The 20984-nt window shown below is 38.9% G+C and overlaps 1 protein-coding gene across 1 annotated transcript in view; it reads right to left on the bottom strand.

Moving 5' to 3' along the window:
- Positions 1-20984, bottom strand: part of brinp2 (bone morphogenetic protein/retinoic acid inducible neural-specific 2) — a 196166-nt gene that overhangs the window by 54941 nt on the left and 120241 nt on the right. The window contains exons 3-5 of the mRNA XM_072440941.1: positions 12800-12990; positions 10345-10526; positions 1230-1335 (exon numbers count right to left, since the gene is read on the bottom strand). Coding sequence (XP_072297042.1) covers positions 1230-1335; positions 10345-10526; positions 12800-12990 — 479 coding nt within the window. The remainder of the gene's footprint in view (positions 1-1229; positions 1336-10344; positions 10527-12799; positions 12991-20984) is intronic.

Below are 20984 nucleotides of genomic sequence, written 5' to 3' on the forward strand. Positions count from 1 at the left end.
TATTTTACCAATTCATCAACCACTGATAGGACCAAGGGAAGACGCTTGGCCAAGGGCAACATAACAGAGTCCACTTTCTAACCCAAATACCCTCTATTACCCACTATTAAAACAGTCCATAAAATGCACATCACAATACATAACAAGCTCAATTTGTCCTTTGAAAAAGTAATAATTATTCATAGCAGTGCACTATAACATATTTAAATATTACACACATTTCTGCAGCATGTGGTAATGTATGTCATAAAATGGTTAACAACAAGGCTCTACATATGGCTTATTATAAAGGGGGAAGGAAGGTTTAGGGCAGGGTTACTCAAAAGTCTGGACTCCGGGCTGGATCCGGACCATGAAACAATTTTGTCAGGACAATAGTTGACAGCATCGGATCAATCACTTACACACTTTCCAAATCCCCAGTTGAGATAAGCAAACAACTACTTGGGCTCATGTGAAAATTCAAGACGATTGGGCGCAAATTCGAGTGCACTGAGAATGCTGACCACACCATTCCTCCCAGAAGAGACCCTATGGGAGCACACCTGCTTCTCCCGGACCATGTCTATTATGTGTATCAATACTCAAGACTATCAAGACTTCCCTAGATTCACACATCCAGCCCATTATGAGTATTTTCTCAGCTTTGGGGATGATCACGTTCAATTAATATGAACTCTAAGCTACGCATTCAGGGAACCTTTTAACCTCTTTGGCAAACGGAGAAACACGTGTGGTTGTGGCTATAGCATATCAGCACTGAGAGGGTTAGGCCGAAATTAAAATATGAAACAAAAAATCTGAATTGTCAACTTTTGACCCGTATATCTTTGGGCAAATCGTGCAAAACTTTTAATAAACCTCCTGCATCAACATTATGCCCATTACTTTAAACCTTTAATTCAAATCCGACCAGTGTTTTAACTGTAGTGTGGCTGTGGGTGGGCTTAGATCAGGGTCACTGCGTGGTCCGCCATGGTTCATCTCCAGTTTGGTATAAGATAACAGATTCCCCTGGAGCCTGAGCAGCATTCAGGCAGAACAGATACATAAACTTGTGCAATACGGTGGTAAGGGTCATTCCTCTACACATGGCTACTCTCTGGAGGTGAGGAATGGGCGCTGACTGGAGATAGGCTGGACCTGCTGTGTCCCATCCAAACAGTGAACCTTGCCTTTGGCTTTGAAGTGGGCAGAGGGGAAAAGGAGGATGAGGAAGGGGGGCTTACCCTTTAGGTGGATCTTATTTTCCGGACTGTGCACTAAAACGGAGCTGACTGAATCCAGGCTGTCGTAGTTACTGCAGCCGAGTGGGCCTGTTCTGGTTTCTGTCACCTAGGAAAAAGAAAAGATATACATTTAAAGACATGTTCATTATGTGGGGGTAGGATCTTTGAACTATTTAGTTGCATAATACTTGCATAACATTTATTTTGTCACATATTTTGTTACTTGTTCTAATCAGAGTACTGTATTCTGAATACTTTCACATAGTATTGCATTCTATTAAAGTGTGAAAACATGGAGTTGTTTTTTTTTTTATAAGATAGGAGAACCTTTATCACAAATTGGAGAAGGAAAAATGACTCATGCGCTATTTATGCTGTATACATAATATGTATTATATATTATATTATATAATACATATTATGTATAATTCTGTGCAGTTCAAAGCCTACATCATACGTCTTCCTATGATTTTAGAAAAGTAACTATATTCCTAATGAAAATGAAAAAGTAACTGCACTGGAATACAGTTACTCTAAATTAGTATTCTGAATACGTATTTTCGGAACATGTATTCAAAGGCCAAAAGGCAATTCATTAGCAGCGTACACAAACATTAATATGGTCATAAACAGTACATACATTTGTGTCCATTTCACAGTTTAAAAAGAGGAACTCATTAAGTTGAATCCAACAGTACACAACAGTATATAGTGTAAATACTCAGTTTAACCCCAGTGATTTTAGAGCAGAATTGAACAGTGCTGTGCAATTTGTTTTTGTCCATCAAGCACAAACCTTGGAACCACCAAATGAAAGAAAATGTTAGGAAGCTGATTGAAATGATTGAAAATTGGTTTATTTACATTAAAATAATTACATGTTCTCAATCGGTAGAATCTCTGCAGTCCCTGGTTAACAGTGATTTCTGTGTTCCAGTCAAACCTCAATTTATGGTCAATATTAGGTGCCAAGATATTTATAACATTCAACACATGGGCTGAGGGACACACTGGGGATACATTGGTGCAAGGTACGCCCACAGAAGGCATCTTCTTAAAGTAGTGACCTGGTGTTGAGAAATCACTATTTCATTAACAGGGCTAAATTTAATTACATTTTGTTTGTTTGATTTAAGCTCTTTTGTTACCCGTGTTTTTTTATTTTCGATAAATAACATTTTTAGATGGGGCAAAGGAATCGACACAGAAAGTGTTGTATGACCAGATCGCTTCAAATAAGTCATGACGTAAATGAAATAACAGAAACAAATTGTATGACCCACATGTGGAAATTGCCATTTTTCACAAGGAGGGGAAAACAACATAATTAGCTATGCACCGATAAAACTTTTCCCCAAACTTTTTCAGTACTAATACCAGAATTGAATGGTAAAAAGTCCATAAAATGTTGAAGCCCACAGATTTTTATAGAATAGAATAATAGAATTTAAAATGATATTAAAATCACTAAATTTAGGATAGCCTATACTTAAAATATTATTTAGAAGTACCTTTGATCCAGGCTACTACTTTATCTCCACAGATTGTGCACGCTCCACCATATTTAAGAACAACAGTTAGTGAGACTACGGCCACAACTGAATCTCTTTTAAAAGCTTAGATCCTGCACTATTCAGTCAACAAATATGTTTTTCAATAGCAATAACTCACAATGAATCCTAATGCATCCCATATCATAATACCAGTAAGTCATTTGCATAACATGGTCTTTTACAGACAGTAGTTTAGTCAAATCTTCAAACATTTCAAACCATTAACCACAATCCTGCACGGCAATATTACACTATGCAACATAATTATTTAACATTATGAGTACTGACTAAGGCAGATGTTTGTAGCTGTCAGAGGGCCACGGGCCTGTGGCAGGTGGATATGGTTTGTCTACTTTCCCTTCACTCTCTTCACTCCCACACCTGCTCATCAGAACCTGCTCCACAGCTCCCTTTGCACCGCTGTCACTGGAGCACTGCCAGACCCTTCACAACACTCCAGGTGAGGGGCGAGGGCAGGCGTGCGAGAGGTGCAGAGAAAGAGTTTGAAAGTCTAAAATAAGGTTCGATATGAAACCACATTATGTTTAAGTGAAACTGAGGCTTTCAAACTTGCAGATTCAAACCTGGAGTTATTGTTTTGTTGAATTCAGATGTGTGTGTTTTTTTAAGCCAATTTAAGATTTAAGAGATCATCAAAGAAAAAGGTTACTTCACAAGGTGGGGTATGACACACAGCTGTATGTATTAATTAAACCAGACCGGACCAATCAATTAGACAGACTTAGTGCTTGAGTGAAGTATATTAAAACCTGGATGACACATAATTTCCTGCTTCTTAACACTGAAATAACCGAGGTCATTGTACAAGAACATCTAAGGACTCTTTATCCAAGCAGTCACACTGGACTATATCCGTGTAGCCTCCAGTTCTACTGTAAGAAACCTTGGAGACTTATTCGTCTTAGTCTTATTTTGAGCTCAAGTTCAAAGCGCATACAGATCAAGCCTGTAAAACAGCCTACTTTCATCTGTGTAATATCGCTAAAATTAGAAAGAAATCTTGCCATAAAGAGATGCTGAAAAAATGATCTCCTCCTAAAACGCCTAAAACGCCTAAAAGCTCCATAAAAAGCATTCAACTGGTCCAAAATAATTTAAAATATTGATCAAAGCATATGAATCTGAAATCAAAGGGGGAATAATATCCTAATGATACAAGTATCAATAATATGGACAATATTCTACAAAATACAGACAGATGTAGATCTCAATGGAAGAACACAAAATCCCATGTTTTTGAGAAATGTGTCTTTGGACAAGTTAAGTCTCAAGTCATCAAAAAGACTCATGCTTAATGTCAATGTAGTGGACAAGATGAGGAGGAAAAAGCAAAAACAAAAAGTGGATACATTTAAAAAGTGCAACCAGAATTAGCATAAGAAGATGGATAGAGCCGTCCAGCAGACGTCCAACAACTAAATCACACTATTTGGCAAATGAAGAGGCATTAAGCAGCCTTCTTCATCTTATCCCCACACTCTAGCTCACATTAAGATTGTATATATTACCAAAGAAGGGACAAGAAGAAGCAAACATTGACCTCAAAGCTTGGAGAAACAAACGAAGAAACACATATCATGTCTTGTATGATGTGTATGATGTTTTCTTTGTGGAAGTAATTATATGAGCTACAACTATAATTGAGCAACTACCAGAGTATTGTGCATGCAAAACACAATCCCTGTTCTGTCCAAATATCTGGTATTTTCTATAATTGTTTTAACTTGAGAGCTGCGGGGTGTCATCAAAGCAGTTTCCTGGCACAACTCCTGTCTCCCTCCAGAAAACAACCGAACACATGCACTGTACCCAGCCATGATAACTGTACTGAAACTCAAAGCTGTGTCAGATGTGAGGTGCTTTTGCGTTAAACTATAGCATCTCGACGTCTGACAGGTTGATGAGGTTTATAATGATAAATAGTTGTGGAATAGTTGTGTGAAAACTTGCACAATAATCCACCTGAGAGCAGCCACCCACGTCGGCTTTTGTTTGAAAGTCCCAGGAGCCCTTCAGAGCCGCGTTCAACCCACGACAGTTTGTTTGGAATGTTTATTCAGCACAGTGCGTTATTCAAATAAATGCGAGCGCTGCTTTTATGTGCCGCTAATATCAGTTCTAACATACACAAATGCCAAACAGAGTCATCTTTGTGCATTGTCACACACAAACTAGCAGGCCTTTAGTTGTATAAGAATAGATATCAAGTTCCTCAAAATAAAATGTACTGGTTTATCACTTTATGAGCAAAAAATACATTGTACAAAGTTCAATCAGAAATCCACCAAAAAAAGGTGAATTATGAATAATTTGAAAGATTTTGTTCACAGATGATGTAAGGCAGGGGTGTCCAAACTTTTTCACCAAGGGCATTTTGAAACTGATACGGAGCAGAGGGCCACAGAAAACCTGTCAATAAAGTGAATCATTAGACATCTGCATTTGACACTATTTGACAAGACTTGGAACATTAATATTAGGTCAGTATAACATGAAAATGCTTGAATTTTTCCAATTTTACAGTAAAAAGTACTTATTTTTATTGTTTGAACCAACTTTGCAGTAAGCCGAAGGGCCAACAGAAATAGGTATGAGGGCCGCATTTGGCCCCCGGGCCGTAGTTTGGACAGGCCTGATGTAAGGTATTGTCCCAATACGGACATTTGCATTTGGCCCATTCTTCTGCTGATCTTATGCCATCTTGCTCAAGGGCAAATACCTAGTCCTAATCCTACCCAGAGGATCCACCTATTGATGTTTTAGGTAAGCCACTGCAATCTTAATGGTCCTAAAGCTCCTAAAGTTACTGAAGGAAAGACAAATTGGGAGAAAAGGTCCTATTGATTGCTGAGATCTTCTGCTGGGTTACTATGGCATGTTTTAACAGCCACAATGCTACACCAGCTCATCTTTGGTCGTGCAACGTATCTAAGTTTAATTTTTGTCCTGGGTTGTTGTCCATAATATGCTTTACTAAGCTGCCACTGGACTTGGACTTAGATATCCTAATTTGCAGGTTTCTGTATGAAAACTTTCTTCTGCAAAGTGCACTCCATCTCTCCAAACAGCAGCAGATTTCAGAAGTGAGTTTAAAGTCAGTGTTTTAGTCCGCTCCGAGTGCAGAAGATAATGTGTTTCTCTCTCTCTCCTCCTCCTCGGTGCAGCTCTGGATCCACAGGCGTTACATGGACACAGGTCAAGCACATCCCACTCAGTGTCGCTGGCTCTCCGGTTGATCTGGCAGAGCGGCGCAGCAGGTGGCGTGCATGCAGAGATCCTCATTTAGCAGAGAAACATGTAAATGATTCTCTCTCTCTCTCTCTCTCTACCCAAGTGCCAGTCTCCGTGTCTCCCTAACACAGTTACACTTGTGTATGTGCAACTGTGGAGGTGGTGGTGAAAAATCACATTTTGCAGCTGTGAAGGATTATTTACCGTATACCTCAGTCAGTCGCTCGCAGAAAGGATAAATGATTAAAATCACTATGCAGGAATAAACAAGATGTGTTTTTGAAGGTATCAAAGCATTAAACACCCACAGATTCCATGATATGCATGAAATCAACTGCATTTCGATACTGTTGGTTTAATTATCCTTAGGCGGTTCTTTAAGAATGTGGATTATATACAAATACTCGGTCTCTGTGTAAAGGTAACATTCTCCCTCTAAGTTTTTTGTTAAAAATGAGGATGTTTATAGCTGCTGTTTGTATGTGAGGACTGAAATACACTATATATCATTACAAAGACTAGTTGGCAACTTAAGTTTCAAATGTGAGATCATTATCTGTAGAAACAAGTATTTTACCACACTTTTTGTAATACGTTATCCAGGCGTTGGAGAAAAGGACCATTCCCTTGTCCAAACCTCTCCAAATTGGACACATTTAGAAAACATTTGATCACTTTTGACTTCTTCAATCTACATACATCAATGAGGGCTCTATTGAAAGCTTACAACTAGGGGAATCCATTTATTTACACAGAGACACTATATTATTGAAATTCATGTTCCTTAAATAAAAAAAAAATCTCACAATAGAAATAGACAAAAACAAGTGTTATGTGAGCACGTTTTGCGCACAGAACCATCGCACGGATCTAAAGTGGAACCTTTTGGAGAAACCCCATACATATTACACATCCCCGTGCTCGTCTACCCATTGGCTGTTTGTCTGTAGCATCAAACACAGTCTGTAATCTAACTGGTTGGTTTAGCAAGGGTGGGACTTGTGCATAATTTGCATCTCTATGTGACACTTCATTGGATTTACTGGGCCGTAGAACTGCCAAAAACCCTCCTGATTGGCTAATCTTGGTGTCAATCAAAAACACTTCCTGTTAGCCTCTGTAGCAAGGATATTGCGTTTAAAATTCTATTCTCTTTGATATGGGCAAAAGAAAAAGAAAAATGGAGTTGATTAAAACTTTTTTTCTGCCTCATGGAGGCCTTCATGGATCTAACATGGACCAAATTGTTTTACTGGATTTTTTTCATTGGACCATTACTAACGGATTGCGACCAATCTTGTGGGGAAATATTGAAGTTTGACGTGTACAGAGCCTTGAAGGTAAGGAAAGTCGAAACTTTTACTTTTTTTTTTCTGTACAAAGACCGTGTGTGTTTGTTGCACGTGAAAATGGATTACATATTCAAAAAGGGACTTTAAAGTTTAGTTTGATGTGTAGATTGTCAGGCTTTGTGACTGGGGAGCGTGATGGCACACGAGTATGTGGTGGTACACATGTGCCTGTTCCACCCATGGGACGCCAAAAGGATAAAAGGTTAATTTTAGCATAAATATAATGGATTAGAATTGCTACATACAGTGTTTCTGAAATGTATTCACTTTTTACACATTTTGTTATGTTACAGGCAAAAATACAATATTTGCCTCAAAATTCTACAAACAATATCCAATAATGACAATGTGAAAGAAGGTTGTTAGAATTTTTTAATTAAAAAACACTTGCTGTGACACTCAGGTCTTGATCTCAGGTACATCATTTTTCCCACTGATCATCCTTGAGATGATTCTACAACTTGACTGGAGTCCCCTTGTTGTCAATTCAGTTGATTGGACAAGATTTGGAAAAGCACACACCAGTCTTCATAAGGTCCCACAACAGTGCATCAGAGCACAAACCAAGCCATATAGTTCAAGGAATTGTCTGTAGACAGGATTGTATCAAGGCACAGATCTGGGGAAGGCTACAGAAAAATGTCTGCAGCATTGAAGCACCTATGAGCACAGTGGCCTCCATCATGACGGAAAACATCTGAAAACACCAAGATTCTTCCTAGACCTGGCTGCCCGGCCAAACTGAGCAATTGGGGGAGAAGGGCCTTTGTCATTGAGGTGACCAAGAACCTGATGGTCACTTTGACAGATCTCCAGAGTGTGTCTGTGGAGAAAGGAGAACCTTCCAGAAGAACAATCATCTCTGCAGCACTCCAACAATCAGCAAGATGGAAGCCACTCCTCATTAAAAGGCACATGATATGCTGCCTGGAGACCAAAAATCTCTGGTCCGATAAAAGTCTTTGGTTTGAATAGCAAGCATCATGTCTGGAGGAAAGCAGGCACCGCTCATGACTTGGCCGGTACCATCCCTACAGTGAAGCATGGTGGAGGCAGCATCATGGAACAGGAACTGGGGGACTGGTTAGGATCAATAGAAAGATAAATGCAGCAGCGTACAGAGACATCCTTGATGAAAACCTGCTCCAGAGCGCTCTGGACCTCAGAATGGGGCAAAGGTTCCTCTCCTAACAAGATAATGACCCTAAGCACACAGCCAGGATGAAAAAGGAGTGGCTACAGGGCTCTGTGAAAGTCCTTAAGGGGCCCAGCCAGAGCTCAGACTGGTGAGCTCAGGCTCACCAACCAAACTTATTGGGGTTGGGAGGTTCTGCCAAGAAGAAAGGTAGAAACTCCCTATAAATAGAGCTTTTATAGTTATACTTAAAGATACCTTTAATTCGTGCCAGAGGGGCTGTATTGAGCAAGTATTGAGCAAAGGCTGTGAATATTTACTAAAATACTTACTAAATACAAAAATTGCTTTTTTTATTTTGAATACATTTGCAATTTAATCAATTTTGAAATAAGGCTGTAACATAACAAAATGCGGAAACAAGGACGCAGTGCGAATACTTTCCGGATGCACTGTATATTGCCAACATAAAAATAAAGGGTTATTATTTGCATTTCATTTGCACAAATATTACAGACTATAGAAAAGTGTGTGCAGCTGTTGATCAAATAAGGCTTGGTTTGAAAATAAACAACATTATTATTTTTGGACACTGACTCAGATGCAGTTCAAAAGCCTGTCAGAGCAGCTGTGGGTGTGAAGTGAGTCCTCTTCCAAAGTGCACATGTCAAAACTGCACCTCCAGCTTTTGCTCACTTTTCACATTACCCCATAGTACTAGTAGTATGTATGTCTACTAAACAATATTAAGCAATAACAAAAAATATCCCAAACTTACAGGATGAAAACGAAAACAAACATTTTCAACAAAGATTGACGTAATCAAACCTTAAAGTAAAATATGTAAAACAACATAATCAACAGTAGTAAAGCAATAACTATGCCAAAACTATAAACATTGCCAAAAAATCTCACCAAACAATGCTGAAAGAAAAATGAAGCAGTGCAGCGACCTCACTAAAATGTTTTAGAAAATGTTCTATCACAAAACTATTCAAGTTGACTGTATAATTTCATCACTGACAAGGTTTTCTCTCCAGGTAAAAGCAATTTGGGCCAAGTCCCAGAGGTTTAGGTGCACTCTCGTTCAAATACTCAAGGCTGTGTCGGAGAAATACAGTGGAATGAACGACATCTGTGGCTGCTGCTTGTTGCTAGTTACAAATGGCAAGCATTTACAGATGAGTGATTTATGTTGCAAATGGGCCAGTCCCCCACACCTGCTGTGTCCACATGAAAGCCAAGACTTCTGTAGTGTGCATAGTATGTAAGATACAATCATATTTTTGGTCAAATACCAACATAAATGCCATTCAACTTTAAAAGGCTTGTGCCCAGCATGTTTCAGAATGAACTAGCCACACTCTCTGATCAACAACTGCTTTAACAATACTGTATGGAGTGATTTTTTTTTTTTTTTTTTAAGGGAAGAATAACTTTGGGTTATATTTTATTATTGCAACATAAAACCCATAAAACTGATCAGAAACCCCTTGCCTGAAAAGTCCAGAATGATATCTCGCTACAGATTGATGATAGTTAAATAATAGTTTACAAGACAAGAGTGTAGACTAGACTAGAGTATACTTAATATTCAGTTTTTCTATAAAAACAAAACAAAAAATAGTCAAACAAAACCAATTCAGTTAACTTTACATTAATAGCACACTGAGTATTTAACAAACAGGCATTCTGAATAAAGAATGGTCAAATAAAAACATTGCACAGCATGTGCTTGTGCATGAAAGCCATTTGACGTATGGCACACACCTTCAGTATATTATGTAGAGCTTTTGTTGTATGCAGAGTTGTGTTAGACTCACTTTGATGGCTGAAGTAGCGATCTGAAGGTGGTGCAGTCGCCTTAGGGTGCTCTCTCGGTCAGTGAAGTAGGAGGCGGCGAGCTGGTGCAGCAGCTCTAGCGAGATCACTGAGCTGTTACTGCTGCCTTCAGACTTCTTATTCAGCTTCTGTTTGTCCAGGAAAATGGTGAGTGACTCTTCCCCTGTGGACGAGGCAAAGCTTTTAGTCATCTATTCAGTCCTTTAACAGCTAGACAGCTTTACACACTGTTCAATAAGGACATGCTGAATGTGTGGAGAAATCCATACATGCAGCATGACTTTTGAAATGTTTTTAATAGAAGTTTTGAAGCATCCATATAACTGCTGTGACACACATAAACTGTTGTCTATTGTAGTTGGGAAAATGTGTATTTTTTTGCTGGAGGAAAAATGGAGATGATGTTGCTTTATCTGGATTATTTCACATGAAATTCTATCTCCAAGGTGAAGGGGACGCCACCACTATTTTTGGTTATTGCTTTTATTGTTGCGGTCAAAAGTACACTCCACAGGTATTAAACAGTGGTGGTAGCATCATGCTATGGGGTGTTTTTCAACTGCAGTGACTGGACGACTGGTTGCAATTGAAGGAAAAATGAATGCGACCAAGTACAGAGATATCCTGGATGAGAACTCAGGACCTCAGACTGGGCCGAAGGTTCACATTCACAAGACAATGACAGTCTGAATACTTCCCGTACACACTGTATATAGCAGGCACCTTCACCCATGGGGGCAGCTTCCAAAATTTTTTTTAGCATGAATCTTATCTCTCTAATGTAAAGATGTGAAGATAAACTCATCACGGCAACAACAGGAAACGCCTGAAGCCGGATGATGCATTGTCTTACACTAATTATCTCCACGGCGTTGTGTGGGCATGTTTTGACACAGCTACAAATGTGAGAGAGTGAACCCCAAGTGACACATAACCTCGCTACCTCTAGATCCTGTGCAATTGGAATTAATATACAAAAATAGATTTCAGCAAAACAGGACAATAAATAAAAGCTGGAGGTGTTTTGTATTAGTATGCACAATTGAGCTGTCTGTTCAGAGAGGCGTTAATTATACAGAGTCTGAGCTTTAGTCTGCTGCTGCATCCATCGACTCTCACACTGCAGCTGATGCTCGACTGGCGTCTGTGATAAGTGGCTCTGCAGGCAGCCACAGGAAACGCACACATTATCCTCTTTACCTTACAAGTAAATCATTGTTATATTTGCCTTTCATGCACCACAACCTACAGTATACGTTCCATTTATCAGGTGGCTTTTTGATCAATTGACAAGATGTACTTTTTAAGGTGCAATATGTAGCTTTTCTGTAGTTTCTTCTCTATAAAGCCAGTGGTGGAAGAAGTACTCAATATTGCTATTTAAGTAAAGTACTGATACAGGAGGAGCAAATATTTACTCAAGTAAAACAATGACATTAAAAAAAAACTCTGAGAAAAAAAATTGAGAATGACTCTTGGATGAAAATGGAAAACTTTTCTTTTTCTATATTTTTTTTGTTTTGTTTTACAATAAATACGCCAACAAGTATTCCAAAACCATTAATTATGTTTGTTATCCATGGGGTAGACAGTTTGCAACATAAGAAAACTGATCTTTATGAAGCAGAGCGGTGGGGGGCATGTCAATAGTTACATTCATTAAATCTGACTGATAACTGCACTCAACAGAAATCAATGACATCTCTATTTTTATTCTGGTGAGCTTCCGTAATGGGTTTGCTGGGGTTGTATTCATAACATCAGGTCACTTTATGAACGCGGAGCCCGTCTGGATGCCGGTGTGAGCGCCTGGTGCAATCAATAGAGCAAGTGAATCAGTTTGGTAAGCCGCTTCTCTTCTGCGAGTTGCAGGCCAAATAAAAAGCCAATAAAGAAAGACATATGTTAAGAAATAGGTCAATTTAATCCGGTTGCTTGTTTGGAGGTTCTCACAGTTGTATGTCGTGTTCAGTGGAGAGGGCTGAGGTGAAGAATCATTCAGAAACAGCACCGGCTCAGAGCATAAAGAGTTGTTTTCATTAGACTACATTCTACCGTCCAAAGCATTTTCATGTGGAAGTATAACCCTAATTCCACCAGAAATAGAAAGACTGTGTGAAATGTCAATTCATCCATTTGTACATTTTTTTTTTTTTTTTTTTTTTTTTTTTTGCCAAATGATGAAGTCCAAAAGCTGCTAAATTCTCTGACAGAGGGTACGTTACCACATAATTTCATTATTTTTTTCCTCTAAAAATATATACAAATCTGCATTATTACTTGCAGAAACGACAGAAAGGTTTAATGCCATACAAGGCAATATTCCAGCCACAGATATAACAAGCCAAAGCAGCAGTTGCATATCAGTTTCACAGTGTACTATATACGTCTTTTCGTTTGGCTTGTCCACACCTCTGTAGAAAACTAGTCCCTTACCTCCTAAAGTTGCTGAGATGAGGAAGTGGGTGCCGTATTTCTTGATGAGGTTGTCGTTGATCTGCTGAAGCGTGGGCCGTCGCCCCAGCAGCCGCAGGTTTCGGAGGAATTCGGGAGCTAAAGGCAGCGGAGAGTGGAGGAAGTCCCTCTTCTCTGTGGCCAAACTGTTCACCTTCCAGTGGCTGAACTCCCTGGCAACAAAAAGACAGTCACGCACATTTACAATCGTTGTAATTGTATTCACAAAAAAATAATACAACTTCTTTGTGTTGGATACTTGACGTTGTACATTTGGACTGGTAATTGTAATGGCCTTTTATTCACATGACGGATACAAAAACACTCACAAGTTCTCTCACTGATGGTTTGCATGAACAATTTAGTAAAGCTACAAAGGATAGGCAGATAAAATAATGGAAGTCGTTTAGAACACTAGGAGGCACCATCTGTGATTTTGCCATTTGTCTCTTCACACTGGTAACAAATCACCCCACACTTTGACGATAGTCTCGCTAAACAGATGCTTTAACTTAGAAAAGTTTGAATCATAAATCTGCCGTACAAACTGTGTACAACAACAAGCTGGAACAAACTTTTTTTCTCTTCTTATTCTAAAACCTGTAAACTCTTTTCACCGAATTAAACATGAGCACAATATACATAATCAAGGTTTGAGAAGCACATAACTTTAGCAAATCCAAGTTTTTTAAAATTATACCCAAGCACTTTTAAAAGCAACGGCTGGGGTCATTCACTGGATGACAGCCAGTATTCTCTGTGGGGGTTGGTTCAAACTCAATTTAATGATGTTGTGATTAATAATTGATGTGAGAAGGTGCTTGTGGGAAGTGTAATTAATGCACACAGAACTAGGTTTGACCACACAGGGTTTCCATAGACACGGATCATGTTGGACTGCTCTCAGATTACAATATGTATATATATTATATATATTAGAGATTTCATGTTAGGGACTTTGAATGAGGGATCCATGTCTTACAATCACATTTGATTCAAATATCATTCATCAGATATCTGCTTCTTATTGTTTTGCCTGGAATATACCGTGGTATGACGTAAGCAATAAAAATACTTGTAATTGAATATATGTCAGATGGTTCAGTTTATCTAGTCAAATTGACCTCATTTTTAGTTGCACATTCACCCAAGTTGATTCCACTCTGAAGCCCTGCATACGCATTCATTTTATGTGTTTAATTGTATGATCATTTAAAAAATAACACACAAGTACAAGTGGAAAAAGGTAACATTGTATATTCATTTAGGTTTATAATTTCATTTTAGTATATCTATATATATTTAAGTATATCTTAAGTCATTTTCATACTTTTCATAGTCAAAGGTTCACTCTAATGAAATTAAAGGACATCATACGACACTGCCTGTCCAAACAAAATGTCGCCACGGACACAGAGGCACACACGCTAAGCATCGTGTTAGCTTTCACTACATCACACATTCACTCTGGCAGTTTCAATAAGCTTTTGCAATGTTATAACATTTATTTCCATCCAGTTTAGCATTATTTTCTCACCAATTAATCTTGTTTTGATGATGGTCGAGAGTGACCACTGCACAAAGCCTTCTCCAGTTCATCCGCTCAGAACTGTAGAAGATTAGTTTCTGCTTCTCCTTGATGCCAAACATTTTACCCTTCTCTATTTTTAATTTAATTACATTTTTGAAGATTTTTGAAGATTGACAGGAATGTGGTGTGAAATGGGGGATGAGAGAGAGGGAGGACATGCAGTAAAAAGTCAGAGTCAGGAATCAAACTCATGACACGGGCGGCTGCACCTGGAGCCCAGAATACTTTTTTTTGAACATGCAGTGTATAATTATGCTGTTGATCATAATGCGCACGAATAATTGACCCTCACCAATTTATAGCACAAAAGTCCAAGAGGGTATAAATAGTGTTTAGGCACTATGCTGCGTGTTTCCTGGAGCTCAGATTTGTAACATTAAGCAGCCCGACACAAGCCTCATCAGAAGAAACAGCCCAGAGTGTACGGCCCATTCTCACACAACGCACCAATTATGTCTGCAATGTCTGCAGCCGGCCACACTTTCTATGAGCTATTATTAACTGGATAAAGTGCTCTCATGGACCATGCGAGAAATGTAACATAACTATGAAGAGTTTGAGACAGTGAGCAAGAGTTAGAATTAGAAGAACAAACTTGAAAACAAAACAAGTGTGTGATAATGTGTAAAAGCTGTCCACGATGTCCATCCATTCATTTTCTGGTTTGGGTTATTAAAGTTAGGATTAGGGTAAAGGGCTAGGGCTTTTATTCTGGTAAATAAGTTTAGTTTTTCCCCATATGTGACCAAATCAGCCCCACTGCATGCTGGGAGCTGATCACCACCACATATTTCAAATGTCCCACAGTATTTCTTATTAACTATCAATTATTCCCTACTTAGAAACATATCTTGAGTAGCATCTAGTTTCAGTTTAGCTAGTTGGAGGAATCCTTGTTAGAAAATCCTCTCCCGTTCAGAATCTCCCGATAATTGATGTTTCCTCGTTAACTGACATAAATCCTCGTTAACTGACATAAATCCATAAATCATCGCCAGAATCGATTTCTTTCATCTAATCACGATCCGTACAACTGCGTACTAAAACCAGGACGCTTGAAATGCGCTGAAATGTTTATGTTTATCTACTGGCTGCAGAGGGAATTACACAATAAAACCCTGTTCGGACGGGATCAGTTTTACCTGGCGAGGTCAGTAAAATTGAAATTACCGCACGACATCTGGGTTTATCTGCATGCATTCAAACGGGATCAGAAATGATTTTTTCCCGGAAATGGTGAATAGCTAAACACGCTGAAATATAACAATAACCATTTAATTCATTAGCATCGTTAGCATTTCCTCTATTTTCGATTTATTTTTAGCGATATGTACTGTATGTACCTGTGCCGTAGCGTGAAACGCCGTTATTTACCTCATTGTTGCCACAGAGTTGTGAGTTCAAATCCCGACCCCAACAGTTTGCTGCATGTCCTCCCCTCTCTCTCATCCCCCATTTCACACGCATCTGTCCTGTCTAATAAAGCTTGCGGTAGTAGTGTTAATTTAGTTCAAATCTGGATGCATTATGGGCCGTAGAGACATTCTGAATTGATTTGCATTAAATTCTCAGACTAAAAATGGCCCAAATCAGAAACACGAGGATTCACATGGGACTAGATTTACCTGAGGACCTCGAATTTACCGAATTACAGCAAGTAGTTCTGGGGAATATTTACAGACATCTTTACAGACATGGACGATTCGCATGGGACCAGAAACACATATGACGTTTGTAATTATTACAATTTACCTGAGGACCTGAGGCAGAACTAATCCCGTCTGAATAGGGCTTAAGTCCCATGAGAAACAGCAGAGATCTAAATGTAGATAGTGAGACAGTTCTAAAATATGAGATGCTAAAGGTTTGTGTAAAGGCTAATAATAATACAGATAATGCATAATATTTAACCTTTAAAGACCTATACACTTTGATAATGCAGCTTTGAAATGTAAAAGCAACAAAACTACAATGCAACAAAACAAATATTAACATAATCTTAGCTCTCTTTGAGTTTGGGGAGTGTTGATAAAGCAATAAAACTAATTTAAAAATGACTCGCATAAAGCCCAAAAAGTCCAACATACTGTGCGGTCCCATATATTTCTGATAAACTGTCTCCAAAAGAATAATACGAGGTACGCAGACAAGTCTAGACACTTGTCACTTTGATTTAATATTTGAAGATTTATTTGATGAAACCTCTCTCCAAGGATTCTAATCAAATGTTTCTCAGACTCAGCATTTTGATGTTTTACTTTCATTTTAACTGCAGTCTTCACTTTAGGGATCTACTAATATTTATTTGTCTGGTGCTTGTCAGCCTGGAATGTCCCACAGTATGGCATTAAACTCTTCATGTAGTCAAGCCGGAAACGCCACCAGACCAAATTACGGGTCAGATCTGTGAAAAGGAGACCCCGTCCGCTGTAAGATGCCATGTTTTGCTTGCCTGACCCGCCAGCCCCGCCCACATTCTGTTTGAATGCGTCTCGGTCTGAAATTGGACCGTTGGGGGGCGTAAAAAAAAACGTTCCAGTATTTACCGCTCCAACCATCGCCGCTAATTTGTGTCACGTGTCTCTCAAATGCGGAAGACGTCTCTCAAATATTTTCGGAACATTCAGAACAAAAAATATAACTTTATTCACCTGAGATTTTAGAGTTTAGTGCGTCGCTTGTTGACTCAGCAGAAGTCGGCAACGTTTCTCAGTCCGTGTTATTTTTATCCTTTCCTCGTAATCCACCATGTTTGTTTGGACACGAACGCTCAATGCGTTTGTCTGATTGGTTAATCCGCCTGTCAATCACTCCCTTTGGAAATTGGCGCGACTGGGTTGGATCCCTTAGGTTTTGTAAAGTAGTCTGTCAAAACGTGTTGGGAATGGCTGGTCAGGCAAATGTTTTTCATGGTATGATCGAGCAATAAAACACATGTATGACTTAAACGCGAGATAGACAAGTTTGCACCCCCATCTCCATGGAGACAAGCCGGCTTTGGACACCCCACCAGAAAAGTAACACGGTGCAACTTTAACTAAAAACAAACTCCTTTTAAAGACGAGCTGCCACGTCTTTTAGTGAAAATAAATGAGCAGAGAGTCTTGGTCTGAAACGGTGCATATTGTAATTAGAGCTACAGTCACATGACAAATCTCCCCAAAGTAAAGGCCATTCTCGACTGAGCGCCTGTAACCAAACAATTAGTGTGGCTCTATCACACGCATCGGCAGACATTAGTTTTAGCCTAGCGTTTAGACGGAGGCGCTCGGAGGGACCACAGCCAGGAGTCCCACACTGATTACCCCGTCCTGATTTAGACTGATGTGTTTGGGGAGCCTCGGTACAGTCGATGCGCAGGAGTGAGAGCCAGAAAGAGGGGGAGGAAGAGAGAGAGAGAGGAAGAGTAGGGGGGAGGAAGGTAGGAGAGAAAGGGAGGGACAGGTGGAGTAAGAGGAATAGTTGTTGACAGAATAATATATGAAGATGTATAGTTGCTTGTAACATGTTCCACCCATACTCCTCTTGAATTGGAATAATAGAACCATAGGGAGAAGAAAACAGAGTACTTAGAGGCGCAGTGTGTAACTTTCTGGAGGTGAAAGTCACCTGAATAATTGATTGTAAATACAGTATAAAGTTAAAAACATGTTTTGTGAACATTATTCTTGCAGATAGATGTTATACCATAGTGTGGACTATTATAATAATTTATAAAGGAGCAACATTTTCAAAGAAACAAACAGGAAAGTCAAGTTTGTGTGTCAATGTGAAGCCTACTCACATTAAGGACAATTTTTAATTATAGTTTTAGTGCAATAAAGCCATTAAAAACAAAAACAAAGTTATCTTTTGTTTTTGTTTTGGCTAAAAAGTTACATACTGTCAATATTATTATTACAGTATATTTATATGAGTATACTTACTTTCAAATGCAGTGAAGTAAAAGTAAAATGTACTCAATATTAAACACACTTAACGTACATATCATAGTCCACTGCATTTGTCCCACCCTTCGCTGCTGCTGGGGTCACTTGTCAGGAGCAGTTAGGGATTTATCTCAAGATCTTGAGCTCGGTTTGATGAGGAGCCAAGACTATCGTAGCTGTAAAATTTTCACCTGCAGTATTGTGGATATTTTTGTAAAGTGCAGATACCTAAAACTTGTACTTTTACTTGAACTTTCCACCACTGAAGCCTAATGTTACTGCCTAGGTCAGTGGTCCCACACTGTTTCCTGCTCTGATGTGACTGATGTGTTTGGGGACCACGTCTCTACAGTGTCTGAGCATGAGGCTGACCACAACAATGCACGCAAAGGGCCCAGAGAGCAATGCATGCTGGTCTATGGCCCTTGCCTCGCACTTTAAGGGTTAAGACTGGAGCCTGACTATTTGGCTAATGATGATCGATGGTGTTAATTAAAAGGTTTAGCACAGTGCTGATTGCACCTGCAGCTCTGGCACATACTTCAGCTGAAGCAAAGGGAACTTGGACACACAAAGTGCCGATGTAGAAATTTACCCTGAATGTTGTTGTTGGCAGCATCTTAGACAATAACACCTGGATGATTCTAGCTGCCAGCTCTAAGTCCCCGCTGTATCACTCATCCTTCTTTTATAGTACATTGTATAATTGGTTGTGTATTTTATCTCAATTAATACCAGTAATATCTATTGCATTTTGTCACACAGTATTAATGTGGGAGTGGGGGGCAATAGTCATGTTTTCACTACACAAAACATATCGTATTTTCCGGACTATACGTTTGGCCGGGGTGCGACTTACGGAACACTCCGGAGTGATGTATGTATGTGATATTTTTAACTCGTTATTTTCACACTGGCAACCGCATTTCACATGTTGATTATTTTCACATGACAACCACAAGAGATTGCTAGGCTCTAAGCGATGCAGAAGAAGAATCAGCACTTCCTCTACCTCTGAAGTGGTGGAGTTGTTTACAACTGACACAGAGGAAGACAAATTCAATGGATTTAGTGATTTGGGGTAAAACGATGATGCTTTGGTAAACTTGTTAGCATGTTCTTTATGCTATAGGCATCTGAATAACTGTTAGTATGTATATAACACTTATGACTGTTGTCTGTGCGTCATGTAGCTGAAGGTGTTACGTTAGCATACGTACACACATTCGTTTTACACATTCGTTTTACACATTTAAGATAAGATATTCCTTTATTGTCCCACATGGGGAAATTTCATAATTATTTATTTATAATTCAGTTATTATTATAAATTGCATTTCAAGATTAAATGTCTGGATTTTGGTCTTGGATTTTATAGAATCAATTTCCCCCAAAACATTCGACTTATACACCAATGCGGCTTATGTGTGTGTTTTTGTTATAACACTTGAAACAATGCATCCGGTTTATCCATAATTGCTACAAATACACAAATACACTTTTTTTTTTTTTTTTTTTTTTTTTTAAGGGACCATTTGTAATTGGAACATGAATGTTGTCATTTGATGCATTGTACCAGAGTTATTAACCTTAGGCTACTTTGCTGGCAGTAAGAAGGAATCTCCAGAGACATTTGACAAAGACAAAGACAAGTGACACTTACAGACAACCTTTAAAATACTCTAAAGAAAGAAGAAGTTCAGTTTTGTTTATGTAATTGTCAACACAACAACATGGATATAAAATAGTGTGTATTCCTTTGAGGATGATTTGACGTTTGATGGAAATACAGAGGTCTAAATATTAAACGAGAAAAGGTCCTTACAGACTTGCTGCTGGTTGAGTTCGTCTGAGTTCATGTGGCCCCTCTGCAGGGAGCCGGCGCTTTGACTGACTTGACTCACCCTGATGAGGTTTGTTGGAAGTGAAACTTTATAATGAGCGTCTCCACCTGAATCAGGTAGAGTCTCACCCATTAATAAGAGCTGACCCAAATCCTCTCAGAGCTATTTCAGGAGCAGCAGAGGATCTGTTCTTCAGCGCACTGCAATCGGCCATGGAAATGAGCCTGATCTGCGGAGAGGTGCCGTGTGCTCATTACTCATCGCATCAAATCCAAACTCCAGTTACATTTAACATGGTTTTGCTGTTTATAGCAAAACCATAGTTTGACACATTATTAGAAATTATTTTAAACCGTTAGCAAAACATGAATGTATTCTGAATGTCTGCAAATAGACACTCTCCACCTGAGATACAGAATCGAACCCGAAGCATGACTTTTTAATGATTGCTAAGTTGTACCCCCCAGAGTCATTCTGCATTTCCAGAGAGGAAGCTTCCTGTAAGAAACTGGAGGCTGCAGAACCATAATGGCAGCTAATGAGAGCTGTGACATCAGATAAATGAGGGTTTATACAAGTGGGTGTAATCGATGTGGAGCTATTTTGAGTAAAAACTAAAACTACAGGTAAAAAATTACATGTTATTGCATGTAGTGATTAGGTTAGTACTTTTAGGTCTATATAATTATAACATGTGTCACTAAAAATGATTGAGGAAGATTAAGATTATTTGAAATATTTTTTGGTTCAGTTTATACATGTCAATATAATCACTCACACTTACTGAAAAAGCACTTTTGGAG

The sequence above is a fragment of the Eucyclogobius newberryi genome, unplaced genomic scaffold, assembly GCF_026437365.1.
Source record: "Eucyclogobius newberryi isolate DKJ021-1_F unplaced genomic scaffold, fEucNew1.0.hap1 SCAF_12, whole genome shotgun sequence".
NCBI lineage: Eukaryota > Metazoa > Chordata > Actinopteri > Gobiiformes > Gobiidae > Eucyclogobius > Eucyclogobius newberryi.